General features: G+C 36.4%; 1 protein-coding gene across 1 annotated transcript in view; it reads right to left on the bottom strand.

Moving 5' to 3' along the window:
- Window positions 1-14,795, bottom strand: part of LOC142358608 (uncharacterized) — a 591,411-nt gene that overhangs the window by 106,490 nt on the left and 470,126 nt on the right. The window contains exon 17 of the mRNA XM_075410050.1: window positions 9,654-10,045. Coding sequence (XP_075266165.1) covers window positions 9,654-10,045 — 392 coding nt within the window. The remainder of the gene's footprint in view (window positions 1-9,653; window positions 10,046-14,795) is intronic.

Below are 14,795 nucleotides of genomic sequence, written 5' to 3'. Positions count from 1 at the left end.
CAGTTTCCCCCTCAAATTGCGCATAATCTCTTTCACAGTTTCCAACTATAATGTCTCATTTCCGGTTCCTCTGAGACTAGGACCGAAAACTGCCAGGGGTATCAGCAGGCGCATCTACAGTGAAAATGGACCAGTAGTGGATTCGAAATAGCATCTCTTATTAATGTGCTAACCATTACACCCAATTGTCTCAAGATCTCGAACTTGTCGCCATATTTTATAAGCCATTCTCATGTTCTTTCTTGCTCCTCAAGGCTTTAGTTTTCCAACCAAGCATACGATGAACAACTAGAGCTTCTCTTCAAACTTATCTTATCCACTATTTACACTGAATTGTTATCTCTCGAGCTTCTAAAAAAATTAATGATTGCACTTCATACCAGAAGGTTTTTAATTTCGATAACCTGCTCTCAAAACAAGTTTAAAACTTTTTTCTTATTTATCGTTTTGTAATTGTTTCGTATTCCAATACTTTGATGACAGGTCTGATCATGTCTCATTGAAACTCTAATTAGGATTATTTGATTCTATCTAAAGGATCATTTGTTTTGTGACTTTGTCAAATAATGACTGGTCTCATGGGCTCTCTAATGAGGCATAGTATGAAATTTTGTAACTATCAATTCAAATTGAACTGGCTTATCGACTTAGACACTATTTCTTTTCAAAAAATTACGTTATGATTTTTTAATCTGGCGTGTATTTTGTTTCAGTTGTCCTGTTATTTATTCTCATTAGTAACAGGTCTCAATGACTCTCTAATGACACAGGATAGAGTTAATTAGATTTTGAGTTTGAACTATTTTGTTCGTGCTTCTGTCACCTTTGAAATTAATCTCAGTAGCGACATATCTAACAGTAATCTCTCATGAAACAGTTCAAACCTATTTTGTAACATCAGTTTTAGTTGTTCCTTGAAATTTATTTTGCAATGGTTAACAGCATTTGTAAACATAAACCGACAAATGTCGGAAGAATTGCTCTTGAACGACAGGCGAGGCAATTTAATTCAGAAGCTGTAGCCTAGACCAATTTTTCTTAATGGGTGCAAAAACATTTACACCGCCGGGATTCAAACCACTGACCTCCCGACCCTCAGGTACCCGCAATAACCACTGCGTTACGAATCACTTACATCAGCTCTGCTGCAACCGATTTTATATTAGCAACAAGCTATACTTCGCAGCAATAGAGATCACTCAAAAATGAAGAACGAATGCGTGAAAAAGTCACTTGAGAAGTCAAAGAATGTCCCAGAAGAAAAGCACAAAATTGTCTAGCAAAAAATTTGCATAAAAAACAACACACACGTTTACAATAATTGCTATGAACTTCGTTCAAGAGCAATTAATAAAAATACGTGCTTTTCGATAAGTGCTTTCAAAAAAATTATTGTTTTGTAAGTTGTTTTTTGTTATGTCACTTAGACTCATTGATGGCAGGTGTCACTGAAGCTCTAACTAGATTATTCAATACTATTTAATGGGTATTTTGTTATTTTGTCGCTTTGTCTTATAATGACCGGTCTCACGTGCTCTTTAATGGGGCATAGCATGATCTTTTCTAATTTTCAATTCATATTGAACTGGTTTATCGACGGAGACACTACATATTTTCAAGAAATTAATTGAACTTTGGAGTCTGGCGTGTAATGTTTCAGTTCACGTGTTATTTATTTTCACTAGTAACAGGTCTCAATGAATCTCTAATGACACATTATGAGTTTATTAAATTTTTGAATTCAAACTCAATGGTTTCGACAACTTTACCATTACTATTTTAAAAAAAAAATCAGTATTTCTTGGGGTGCTAACCACTTTGATGGTTCTTTTGTCATCTTTGCAATTACTCTCAGTAGTGACAGATCTAACTGCAATTTCACATTAAACATCTAAAACCTAATTTGTAACATCAGTTCTAGTTGTTTTTATGAAATTTACTTTGCAATGGTTTTGTTTATTTTAACAGCATTTGTAATTTATAAGCCATTCTCATGTTCTTTCTTGCTCCTCAAGGCTTTAGTTTTCCAACCAAGCATACGATGAACAACTAGAGTTTCTCTTCAAACTTATCTTATCCACTATTTACACTGAATTGTTATCTCTCGAGCTTCTAAAAAAATTAATGATTGCACTTCATACCAGAAGGTTTTTAATTTCGATAACCTGCTCTCAAAACAAGTTTAAAACTTTTTTCTTATTTATCGTTTTGTAATTGTTTCGTATTCCAATACTTTGATGACAGGTCTGATCATGTCTCATTGAAACTCTAATTAGGATTATTTGATTCTATCTAAAGGATCATTTGTTTTGTGACTTTGTCAAATAATGACTGGTCTCATGGGCTCTCTAATGAGGCATAGTATGAAATTTTGTAACTATCAATTCAAATTGAACTGGCTTATCGACTTAGACACTATTTCTTTTCAAAAAATTACGTTATGATTTTTTAATCTGGCGTGTATTTTGTTTCAGTTGTCCTGTTATTTATTCTCATTAGTAACAGGTCTCAATGACTCTCTAATGACACAGGATAGAGTTAATTAGATTTTGAGTTTGAACTATTTTGTTCGTGCTTCTGTCACCTTTGAAATTAATCTCAGTAGCGACATATCTAACAGTAATCTCTCATGAAACAGTTCAAACCTATTTTGTAACATCAGTTTTAGTTGTTCCTTGAAATTTATTTTGCAATGGTTAACAGCATTTGTAAACATAAACCGACAAATGTCGGAAGAATTGCTCTTGAACGACAGGCGAGGCAATTTAATTCAGAAGCTGTAGCCTAGACCAATTTTTCTTAATGGGTGCAAAAACATTTACACCGCCGGGATTCAAACCACTGACCTCCCGACCCTCAGGTACCCGCAATAACCACTGCGTTACGAATCACTTACATCAGCTCTGCTGCAACCGATTTTATATTAGCAACAAGCTTTACTTCGCAGCAATAGAGATCACTCAAAAATGAAGAACGAATGCGTGAAAAAGTCACTTGAGAAGTCAAAGAATGTCCCAGAAGAAAAGCACAAAATTGTCTAGCAAACAATTTGCATAAAAAACAACACACACGTTTACCATAATTGCTATGAACTTCGTTCAAGAGCAATTAATAAAAATACGTGCTTTTCGATAAGTGCTTTCAAAAAAATTATTGTTTTGTAAGTTGTTTTTTGTTATGTCACTTAGACTCATTGATGGCAGGTGTCACTGAAGCTCTAACTAGATTATTCAATACTATTTAATGGGTATTTTGTTATTTTGTCGCTTTGTCTTATAATGACCGGTCTCACGTGCTCTTTAATGGGGCATAGCATGATCTTTTCTAATTTTCAATTCATATTGAACTGGTTTATCGACGGAGACACTACATATTTTCAAGAAATTAATTGAACTTTGGAGTCTGGCGTGTAATGTTTCAGTTCACGTGTTATTTATTTTCACTAGTAACAGGTCTCAATGAATCTCTAATGACACATTATGAGTTTATTAAATTTTTGAATTCAAACTCAATGGTTTCGACAACTTTACCATTACTATTTTAAAAAAAAAATCAGTATTTCTTGGGGTGCTAACCACTTTGATGGTTCTTTTGTCATCTTTGCAATTACTCTCAGTAGTGACAGATCTAACTGCAATTTCACATTAAACATCTAAAACCTAATTTGTAACATCAGTTCTAGTTGTTTTTATGAAATTTACTTTGCAATGGTTTTGTTTATTTTAACAGCATTTGTACGTGCTTTTTGTCACTTAGACAGAACCATAACAATTTCAAGTCAGAAAACGGTCAGGCAAAAATTTTCATTGAAAAACATAGCCGGTAGAATACCGGAAACGACGAGAAGAGTCGTGCATTAGAAACTCTTATCTAACCCTACTTAAATTAGAAAAAACAAAAAAGCAATATACAGTGTAAAAAAACAATTTTCAGTGAGAAATGTGGGTATGTAGGTAGGGAGGGCGAGGGTTGGGGGATAGGTGCGGGGGGTTTACATTGTGTGTGTAAGTGTGGGGGGGGGCTTATTGGGAGGGGGTAGTTTAGATAAGTTGGAGGGACTTATAGGGGATCACAAATTCTAGAAACAACCTTTTAACCTTGAATATAACCATCAGTTCTTAATTACTGTACATTGCAAACTAAGCTAATTTTAAAGTCCAATGTTCGAAAAAAGGCGTCAACGTTCTAAAACATAAGTCACTATTCGAAAACAAACGTCAAATTTCAAATGATGACTTCAGCTAAAAAATATATAACCGACTAACGTCGGGCGAATGGCTCTCAAACGACCGGTGAGCGGTTGAATTTGTAAGTAGCCAGCTACGTTTTATTGAGGGTAGCTTTAGTTTACTTGAAGGGCGTGAGGCGAGCGCAACGGGGTGGGGGTAAAAGCCTGTAAAACACCAATAATCCTCTTCGAGTCGTAAAAAGACGCACATGTTTACACTAATTGCTTCTCTCCGAGAGCATTTAAAAAATACAGAGCACCACTACAATCCAAATTTTCTGGATTTTAAAAAATAGGACCGCTATAATAGGCGGCTGAGAAAATAGGGGCGGCTATTAAAAACCCAAATCAAAAATAAACCTCCAAAAAAAAATCACATGAATCAAATATCACTCGCTTAGCGAAAATTCTTTCACCCCTACATTTCTCGCTAAAGAAAGTATGAACAAAATAACCACTCTTTTCTCCGCTCTTCGAACGCGCTCACAGAAATAACTTTTGCAAACTTTATTCACTCCCTGAACTTCCGGATTCTTTGCCAGCTGACTTGAAAACAGAAAACCATAACGCCTCTTCGATTATGAAAAGACGCTCCACCAACACTTCCCTTAAGTAAAGAGTCGTAAGAAAACAGCGCATCAATACAGTCCAAATACTTTGGCTTGCAAAAAAGAGAGCGCCTGGATAATAGCCATTCACAGACTGACAGCGTCTATTAAAAATATCGTAACTGTAATAAAAAGCCAGAAATTAAAACAAAATGCGTATAAAGCATTACAGTTCAGAAGTTAGTGAGGATTTTTAATTCAGTTAAAATTAACAAATTTAGAGAAAAAACGCCAACTCGAAAAGCTGCTATTCAACTAAATTTTAAAACAATAACGCAAGAAGATAAAAATGCAAGAAGCCAAACAAAGGATTTCAGCCAAATTTGGAAAAATTGAGCATAACCTACTAATGTCAGACAAATTTTCTCTCGAACAACTTACGTGCGCTCGCTAGGTGGGGGTAGTAGCGGTTCAATTGATTTACGAGTTTATGTAAATAGCGTTAGTGCTCGCTTTCTATTTGAATTTTAGCATTCAACTGCGGTCACTTGAGTTCAACTGCTTAAAATTGTGAATGAAATTGGGAAGTAATTTCCTAAATTTGTGCACCAAATGAAAAGAAATAGGAAAGATTTGAAAATTGAGCTAGAAAGACGGTACATAACTAAAGTACGAAATGATCACAAACGACAAAAGGGATCGATTGTAGTCTCCTTCAGTCGGGTGTAGCAGCTGGGCAATAGGTTTATTAAATGATGTTAAAAGCATATACAGCAGCCCACTAGCAAGATTAAAAGTGATATATGAAACTAAAGTCGCCGAAGCAGTTAAGCTGCTTACTCTCACAGAGTTAAAATTACCTTAAAAAATTGAAAGCACATGCGTTGTTAGGTTGCTAAGCAAAACAAGCAGCTAAAAGGAGAACATTATCGAAACTTGAGCTCGAAATAAGTACTTTTTGCCACCCCCCCCCCGTTTTTGCGTCCTGTTTATTTATTTGTGGAGGGCAAGTTGAATCTACTTGTGGCTATTGGGGCTAGACGAAGATCCTGATATCAGTTCTCCGGTGAGATTGTTCTTAATTTACTTATTGGTTGCAAAGGTTGCCATAGACTTCATTGGTCAAGGGTCACAAATTTTGACCCATCCCTCAGACCACCCAAGTAAGCTTCCTGTGGTGGCTGTCCCCCCAAGTTTTCTGGTGACAAGTCGGAAAATGGAAAACAAAAACATACCAAAAAAGTGAAAGTTTTACTTGCGGCTCGGAATTTAAACTGCAGAGATTATGGTTTCACGATAGACATGAAACGAGTTACACCTAGTCAAATTTGATTGAAACCAGAAACCGCATATTTATTCACTGATTTTCTTCCCAGCTATTGTTTAACATGCACAACACACTTTGTTCTGAGCAAGCCCATCAGCTTGATACAACTGAAGAGACACATACAGGTTTTGAATCTGTCGAGATCAGTGATAGCGAAAACCATGAACTCCACGAGGAGTATTTCGTTCATGAGAACACTGAAATCTGGATCCCTGGTCACGATAAAAACATATACAAAGCAAAAGTTCTTGGCCACGAAAATAATCGACCAAGAGTCCATTATGTAAATTGGAATAGAAAAAACGACACCACTTTTAACCCTTATTCAGTTTGTATTTATCTGCAATCGGTAGAAAAACTCAAGCAGCATACAGTTTTGACCGATGAGGTAAACGAATTGATCCAAAAAGCGTTTGAAAATCCTGAGCAAATTAGGAGATTTGAGTCTTCTTCTAGTGGTTTAACACAATATTTAGCTAAGCTTAATCTAAGTAACATTATTGATGCAGATAAATTTTTATCAGATGCGGAGAAAGATTCTTTGATGAAAGAAATTTTTCCACTTAAAAACACAAATTACAGCGTGCCGCATGCGAACGAAAATCTTTGGGAAAATAGATGGAATACTGTTTGCACACGGATGTAAATTTAGCGGACGGGGAAAAATTGGTAAAGACTATGTAGAGATGCTAAATTGCGAACTTGAGATGCTCCTAAATTAAATTATTCCATCAGAGCGACTTCTGGTTTTTTCTGCTCTCATACTCCACAGAGACAATAAAGTGAGACACTCCAAAGATGTAAAAGTAACAATTGAAAATAGATTGAAGGAATAGTCGGCGGAAAAATTTCAATCTCTTGTTCAATCTTATTAGAGATGCCATCAATACTCGAGAAAAGCTTATAGAACTCAAAAGAGCGAACCTGAGGAGAAATTTCAGGCGTTTGCTAAGATGGTTCAAAAGGGAAACATCAGAAATGCAGCAAAGTTCCTTGCAGATAAAAACACGAGTGTTCCTAAGCCTTCTGATTTAAAAGACGGACGAACGGTAACCGAAATTTTGCAAAAAAGCACCCGAAAGCCTCACCATTACTTGAGGAGAAATTCAACATATCAGAATTTCCTCCTCTAGAAAAATGAATATAACGAGTAGTACAGTTGAAAAACAAGCCCGGAAACTTTTTGGTAGTTCAGGGCCCTCTGGATCAGACGCCAACCACTGGTTTGATGCGCTAATTAGGTTTGGGCTTGAAAGCTCCAGATTGAGAGACTTAGTTTCTCAGATTGGTAATTTGATCGGAAACGAAATTATGTCGTGGCGTAAAATCAAAGCGCTGTTCTCATGTCGACTTATTGCATTGGATAAACAGCCAGAAGAAAAACGAATCGGCATTGGTGAAACTTTGCGAAGATTACTTGGTAAAGCAGCAGCTGATTTGACTGAGGATGACATCGCGTATGCGTTTGGGTCAAAACCACTTGCGGGGGAGTGTCATGTGGAATTGAAGGATCAATTCATGGACTTCGAGAGTTGTTTGGGAAAAAGTCCTCCAATGGTTTTGGTCTATTGCTCCAATGGTATTGGCGATGAAACCACCATGAAAGAAAATGTTCACAAAAAAAATCAAAAATTGGCAGGCTAAGATTCAAATTTTGAGCGCTGCAGTCGACTTCTGTCCTCATGAGTGTTTTTCGGTGTTCACTAAATCAGTTCAGGCCGAATGGAATCTTCTGATAAGAGTTGTCCCAGGATGCGATGACACCACAAGAAGATTCAATAAAAAACCAGTTCATATCAACCGTAACTAACATTTATTATGTGAGCAATCCCCAACGAAGTCTGTTGAGTTTGTCTGCTAAGAAACGAGGATTAGGTATTCCAAACCCAGTGGGCAATTTGAAATGTCCAAGAAAACATCTTTCGTGATTTCGTATTCTACTTTGAATGGAACGAAATTGGACGTCGACGCACACAAAACTCAAGTTCGCAGCAGCAAAGTTTTCAGCTTGAAAATGAGTCCCAGCAGAGTAATACATATATGGGTTTGTTACAACAAGCATGCACATCAGAGGAAAAGAATGGAGCGGAATTTCAAAACGGGAAACTCTTGTTGGTTAACAGCAAAAGTGTCAGAGAGAGAGAGAGAGAGAGAGAGAGAGAGAATTTTGTTTTGTCGAAGAACGAGTTCCAGGATTCTATGGCGCTAAGATACGGTTCACCCCTAACAAACCTCCCTGTAAAATGTGACGGCTGGGGTGAAGATTTCCATGCTCAGCATGCCCACATTTGCAAAAAAGGAGGCTTAATTACACAAAGGCATAATGAAATTAGAGATTTATTGGGAGACTTATTGTGCCTTGCATGGACATACACTCAAAAAGTGCCACTAATTCGTGAACATTCGGAGAATCAGAAAGCGTTAGGAGCCGACCTTCTCGTAGGAGGTGTCTGGAGCTCGCAAGTAACTGCCTCGTTTGATATTGGTGTCAGACAATGAGGCAAAATCTTACGGCAACAGAAATCCAGAGGATGTGCTTGAAAACTGCGCTGACGAAAAGAGGAGAAAATACTACGAGGCTTGCCAGGAAAAAAATCGCTTTTACTGCGTTAATTTTCAGTGTTGACGGTATAATGGCCAGAGAAAGCAAATTTTTCTCAGAAAGCTGGCGGACAGACTCGCTTCTAAATGGGACAAACCATACAGCATTATCATGAACTGGGTCAAACTGAGATTGAATTTTGCGATCTTAAGGGCCTCAAATCTGTGCAAAAGAGGAACTAGATCTAAATGGAGATCAATTCGCTATGAAGATGGAGCTTTTATTCCTTGAAGAAATATTTTGACGTGTCTGTTGCAATCAGATAAAAGTTATCAAATATTTATAACCAAACTTGAGAGGGCAGCGTACTTGTAGACTAAATGTCTACTGCTATGTATTAAAAAATCTTTTTTATATGTCACCCAATCAAATTTTAACGCCAATTATTAGCGCTCTGATGTTTTTGTCACCCAATGAGTGGGGGCAGGCGTCAAACTAAAATTGAACTGACGATATTGCTTGCGCGAGCAACTTAAAATCGGCTCAATTTGAAAAGATCATCAACCGAAACACAACAGCATGCATCCTGAAAAAAGACCTCTAGCTATATTGATGCCTCCAATCACAAGTTTTCATTCTTACCTGACCTAAGTGGGGAGAACGAAAGCATATTGTAATAGAGGCCTACTTCTTGTTGTGAAGAAAAGAAACGGACTGCTGATATTAGATAAATTAAACTGCTAATCTGTTGTGTTGATGACTAAAATCATGATAACCAAGTTAATTGTCAATTGAAAGTTTTTTGCAGTGAAAAATTTAGAAAAGCAAAAATCGAAAAGTCAAGAGTGATAAATGTCACTCGAAAATACAAAATCGGTCAGATGCCAACCTTTAAAAAACACACACGACTGCAACAATTGCTTCAAACTTAGTTCGAGACCAATTAAAAATCCGTCACAACTAGCAGACGGCTGGCACTATTTCTCAGAATATAGAACATATCAATACCTCTTCACAACAGACAAGTCATTGACATTGTGAGCTCTGTCTGGCGGTTCCTGGGAACTGGACCCTCTTCTAGATCCCGAATTGCTTTTGACAGCTTTCAGTCGTTTCTTCAAGTCTTTCACTTCGTTGATGAGCGAGACTCGGTCTGCAACTCTCACTTGTGCAACTCCCTCTTGGATGACCTTCGTTAACCTCTCAACCCTCTTGTTCAGCTTCGACAAGTCCTCTTGACACTGCTCGAATGCCTGTGCCTCAGAGGTTTTCACTTTATTCAAGTTATCCCCGACTGCTTGAGCTTCGTGTGAAATCAAATTGTGCTCGTGGATGAAAATGTTTTGGACACATTTGAGAAGGTCCAGACGCCAGTCATTGTCGGACGTTAGATCCAATGCCTGGTTTAAAAACTGCTTGAATAGTAACAATCCGAGGTGTAGATTACTTTGTCTACAACAAGTTAACATAGCCGGCAGATTGCCGGAATAGCTGCGAAAGAATAGACCTGCGTGCCATATAATAGAGATAGAAACATACAGATCTAAATTGAAAAAATCGACGCCGCTCAAAAAACTAGGTAAAAAACATTCAGCAATAACTTAATAACGCTTGTTAAAATTCATTCCACAGAAGCCTCTTATCAGGGACCATTACTGCACATATGAGTTCCTTTGACCTTAAACAAATTCAAATTAAACTTAAGTTTTAAAGTGCAAAAGTCATTTTATTGAGTGAGGTAAGTCACGTATGATCAAAATCTAATCACGCAAATAACCTTAAAACTTTTACTAAAGCGAGTGAGAAATGACGTCACGCGCGCAAATGCCGTTAGTGAGAGGAAGAAGTCAATCAGAAAATTTGACTTTTTCAGCTTTGCTGTGTGAACAAATGTAAAACGAAAAAAGAGCGTCAGACGACGAAACAAAAAAACATAGCAGGACAAGTCCTGACGTACAATTCAAAGAATTTTCATTGACTTAACAGAAAAACTAAACCTAGAATGGACTATGGGTGAATTGAGAAAAACATTTTTCAAAAAAATAGAAAAAAATAAGAAAAAAAGCAGAAAATCAAAGTCAAAATGCCGCATGTGAACAAAAAACCCCTAGCGAGAAATGAAAACTTAATTCAAACAAAAAACTAGGCCTAGAATAGCTTTGAATGGATTGGGAAAACCATTTAGAAAAAAAATCTGATCCGAAAAATCAAAAACCAAGAAAAAATCAGAGCGAAATTGCCGCATGTGAACAAAAAACCACTAGCGAGAAACCGAATTTTTGTTCAAACACCGTTTTCGCAATCTTCTTTAAAATTAGAGCTAAAAAAATTCACGCCGCAAAACCACTCGCTTTTTCGCTCCATTTCCTGTTTCAGCCGGACAAAATCACTACTCCAATTTGACTTCAAAAATCATGAAAATGTGTGAACAGATCTTAAAAAAACATAGCCGGCAGATTGCCGGAATAGCTGCGACAGAATAGACCTGCGTGCCGTATAATAGAGAAAGAAACAGATTCAGATCCCAACTGAAAAAAAATCGACGCCGCTCAAAAAACAAGGTAAAAACATTATTCAGCGATAAATTAATAAAGCTTGTTAAAATTCATTCCGCAGAAGCCTCTTATTAGGGACCTTTACTGCACAAATGAGTTCCTTTGACCTTAAACAAATTCAAATTAAACTTAAGTTTTAAAGTGCAAAAGTCATTTTATTGAGCGAGGTAAGTCACGTATGATCAAAATTTAATCACGCAAATAACCTAAAAACTTTTGCTAAAGCGAGTGAGAAATGGCGTCATGCGCGCAAATGCCGTTAGTGAGAGGAAAAAGTCATTCAGAAAATTTGACTTTTTCAGCTTTGCTGTGTGAACAAATGTAAAACGAAAAAAAGGCGTCAGACGACGAAACAAAAAAAACCAAGAGCACCGCAATATAGCTTCGCTCAGCTTACGGCTTCGCAGCTACAATAAACTCTTGGGATTGGTGATCCAGAAGATATATTACTGCTCTGTCCATGAACATAAATATTAAAAACATGACTTTATAACTCACCATTCTTTCAACTAAAGCAAGTATTTATCTTGAATCCATTGCTACTGGCAGGAAAATGTGCAAAAAAATCCCTATAGGGGAATTGTTTTACTATATGCCAAAAAAACCAACTCTATAGGGAAAATTATGAACCACTCATGTTCAAAGCATTTTTTAAAGGCAATCAAGTAATTAAACATCATGAATCAAGATCGCTGGAAAATAGCGGCCACTGATTCCCGTGACCCCGATTGGAATTTTAAAAAAATGCTAAAAGGAAATTATTTTTCTTTCTGAATATTCGTTAAAAGTATGAACTATGTTGATGTTATTTCGTAGCTGTACATACTCCAGTCTCCTAAAAAGATGATAAAGGGGCTAGTATTAAAACCAATATTTCTATTTTGCTTCCTTTTTTTGAAACTCACTCCCCTTTGTTGAACCTAGATTATTTTGCTGAGGAAATGCTGCACTTTGAGCACAATAAGCGAAGAGTGAAACTAACCCTAAGAAGCTAAAAAGTATTCACGTAAAATGCTGAACGGGCTGTGAACTAAGGTAGAGCGAAAAAAAATAGTTCGACATAGCTGGACAAATCCTGAATTGCAATTCAAACAATTTTTATTGACTAAACAAAAAACTAGAAGTAGCGAAATAACAAAACCCACCCAAAAAGCCGATCAAAAACTTGAAAACCATTTAAAAATCCCACTACATATGCTGCAAGTGAACAAAACTATAAAAAAAAAATTTGTTCAAACACTGTTTTCTCACTCAAAGTTAAAATTCGAGTGATAAAGGTCACACCCCAAAATTACTCTATTTATTGCTCTACTTCCTGCTCCAGCGGGACCACAATGCATACTTAAAATTGACTTGAAAAATTATTCGTCACGTGCAACTAAGTACTTAACCACGCGAATGAAAAAAAACTCACTCCACTAAAAGTGACAAAGACGCCAGTGTAAAAGATCTTTGAGTACCAATATGAGGTTTCGATTATTTTGTCTACAACCAACAAGGTAAAAAATTCTTGCGATTGGTGATCCACAAGATTAGATTACTGCTGTGTTCAAGGAATTATCCAAAACAGAATTTCACAAACAGAACTTTACAACATAACATTAATTCGTCAACAAAAGCAAGTAATTATCTTGAACCCATTAAACTATTCTGCTAATGGTTGGTATATTTGCAAACAATCCAATGCCATTAGGGAAAACTTAAATCACTAATGCTCAAAGTATTTTTAAAGGCAATCAGGTAATTAAATATTTAAGGAATCAAGATTGCGGGAAAACAGCTGCCAGTGATTCCTGTAACCCCGATTCTGATTGGAAGAAAAAAATCTTGAACCCATTACGAGGTTCTGCTAATGGCTGGTACATATGCAAGCAAACCAATGCCTATAGGAAAAAAATTTAAATAAAAAATGCTCAAAGTATTTTTTAAAGGCAATCTAGCAATTGAATATCAAGGAATCAAGATTGCTGGAAAACAACTGCCAGTGATTCCTGTAACCCCGATTCTGATTGGAAAAACAAAATCGAAAAAAAAAATTTAAACATTGAATTATTTTGATGTCATTTCGTAGTTAGACAAACTCACATTTCTTAATGAGAGGATACAGGGTCAAGTATCAATGAAAAAAGTTATATTTTCGAATTTGTTTCTTGGAACTGACTCTGCTCTTGTTTATTCTAGATTATTTTGCTGAACACCTGCAGCTTAAAAGCACTTTGAGCAGAATGAGAGAAGAGGGAAACTAAACCCAAGAATCCAAAAAAGATTTCCCGTACAATGTTAAACAATCTGTGAACTAAGGTAGAGCAAAATCTTTGTTCGACATTGCAGGTTAAGTCCTGAGTTGCAACTCAAACAATTTTCACTGACTATACAAAAACTAGACCTTGGAACGACAAGACTTTGTTCAGGGAATACACCCACAAAGCCTGTTCAAAACTTGAGAAAAGCATTTAAAAATCCAACTAAAAATGCCGCAAGCAAACAAAAAACCGTTATCCAGAAAATGTTTTTGGTTCAAACACTGTTTTCTCACTTAAAGTTAAAATTCGAGTGATAAAAGTCACCCCGCAAAATGACTCGATTTATCGATCCACCTCCTGCTCCAGCGTCACCAAAATCACTCCCCAAAATTGATTTCAAAAATCATGAAAACAGTGAATAGATCTTTATAAAAAAATTTTGAAATGCCTCAGCCGAAAATAAACCTTTCAGACCATCATTACAAATTGACGCTACAAGAAAAATTTTTAAAAACCCAATTTAAATTCAATGAAATATTTAGCCCCCAAAAACCAACTGACGGAGAATATTAAAAAATTTGAATATATCCGTATATAAGAAGTGTACTTGGTAAAAACAACTGAATAACGTGACTAACAGGACTAAGAAAATTGCTAGGAATTTTGACTGATAGCGCTTAAATAGAGGTTTTTTCTCTTTAAAAAATCTGAGACCAAAAAAATACTGAGGCAATAGAAAAACCAAAAATGCTCGTAACAAAAACATTGTCTTACGACTATAACCACTGTAAACATAGCTGGCAGATAGCGAGAAAACAGCCACAATAGCGTCGCGGACCTACAGTCTTAAACATACCCGGCAGATTGCCGGAAAATAGCCGCCGTTGATTCCAATAAGCATGATTGGGATTGAAAGAAAAGAAGATATTGAAAAAAAAAGATTTTTGTACGAAAACATTTTTAAGTCCGATTTATTTTGATGATATTTCGTAGTTGAACATAACGTACTTCTGTTTCTTAGAGAGAGGCTACAGGGGCTACTATCAATACCAATAAGCATTAGAGATGGTAACTAAGACTTATAGGAACGACGTTCAAATAGCGGGCATCTAAAATTGGGCTTTATGAGTTTATCCCCTTTCTATTTCTGACTTCAATTTTTATACTGACTCTGTTCATTTTGAATTGCTTTGCTGAGCAACTGATGTTCAAAATCATTTTTGGCAGAATGAGAGAAGAGAGAAACTAGCCTAGAGAAGTCAAAGTTTTCACGCAAAATGTTGAAAAAGCGGCAAAATGAGGTAAAGCAAAACATCTTTCTGTGCGACGAAGTAAAAAAAATTAGGAGCGCT

Source organism: Convolutriloba macropyga, chromosome 2, assembly GCF_964194025.1.
Source record: "Convolutriloba macropyga chromosome 2, txConMacr16.3, whole genome shotgun sequence".
NCBI lineage: Eukaryota > Metazoa > Xenacoelomorpha > Acoela > Convolutidae > Convolutriloba > Convolutriloba macropyga.
Note: the sequence above shows the minus strand (reverse complement) of the source record. Positions and strands in the feature narration are given on the sequence as shown.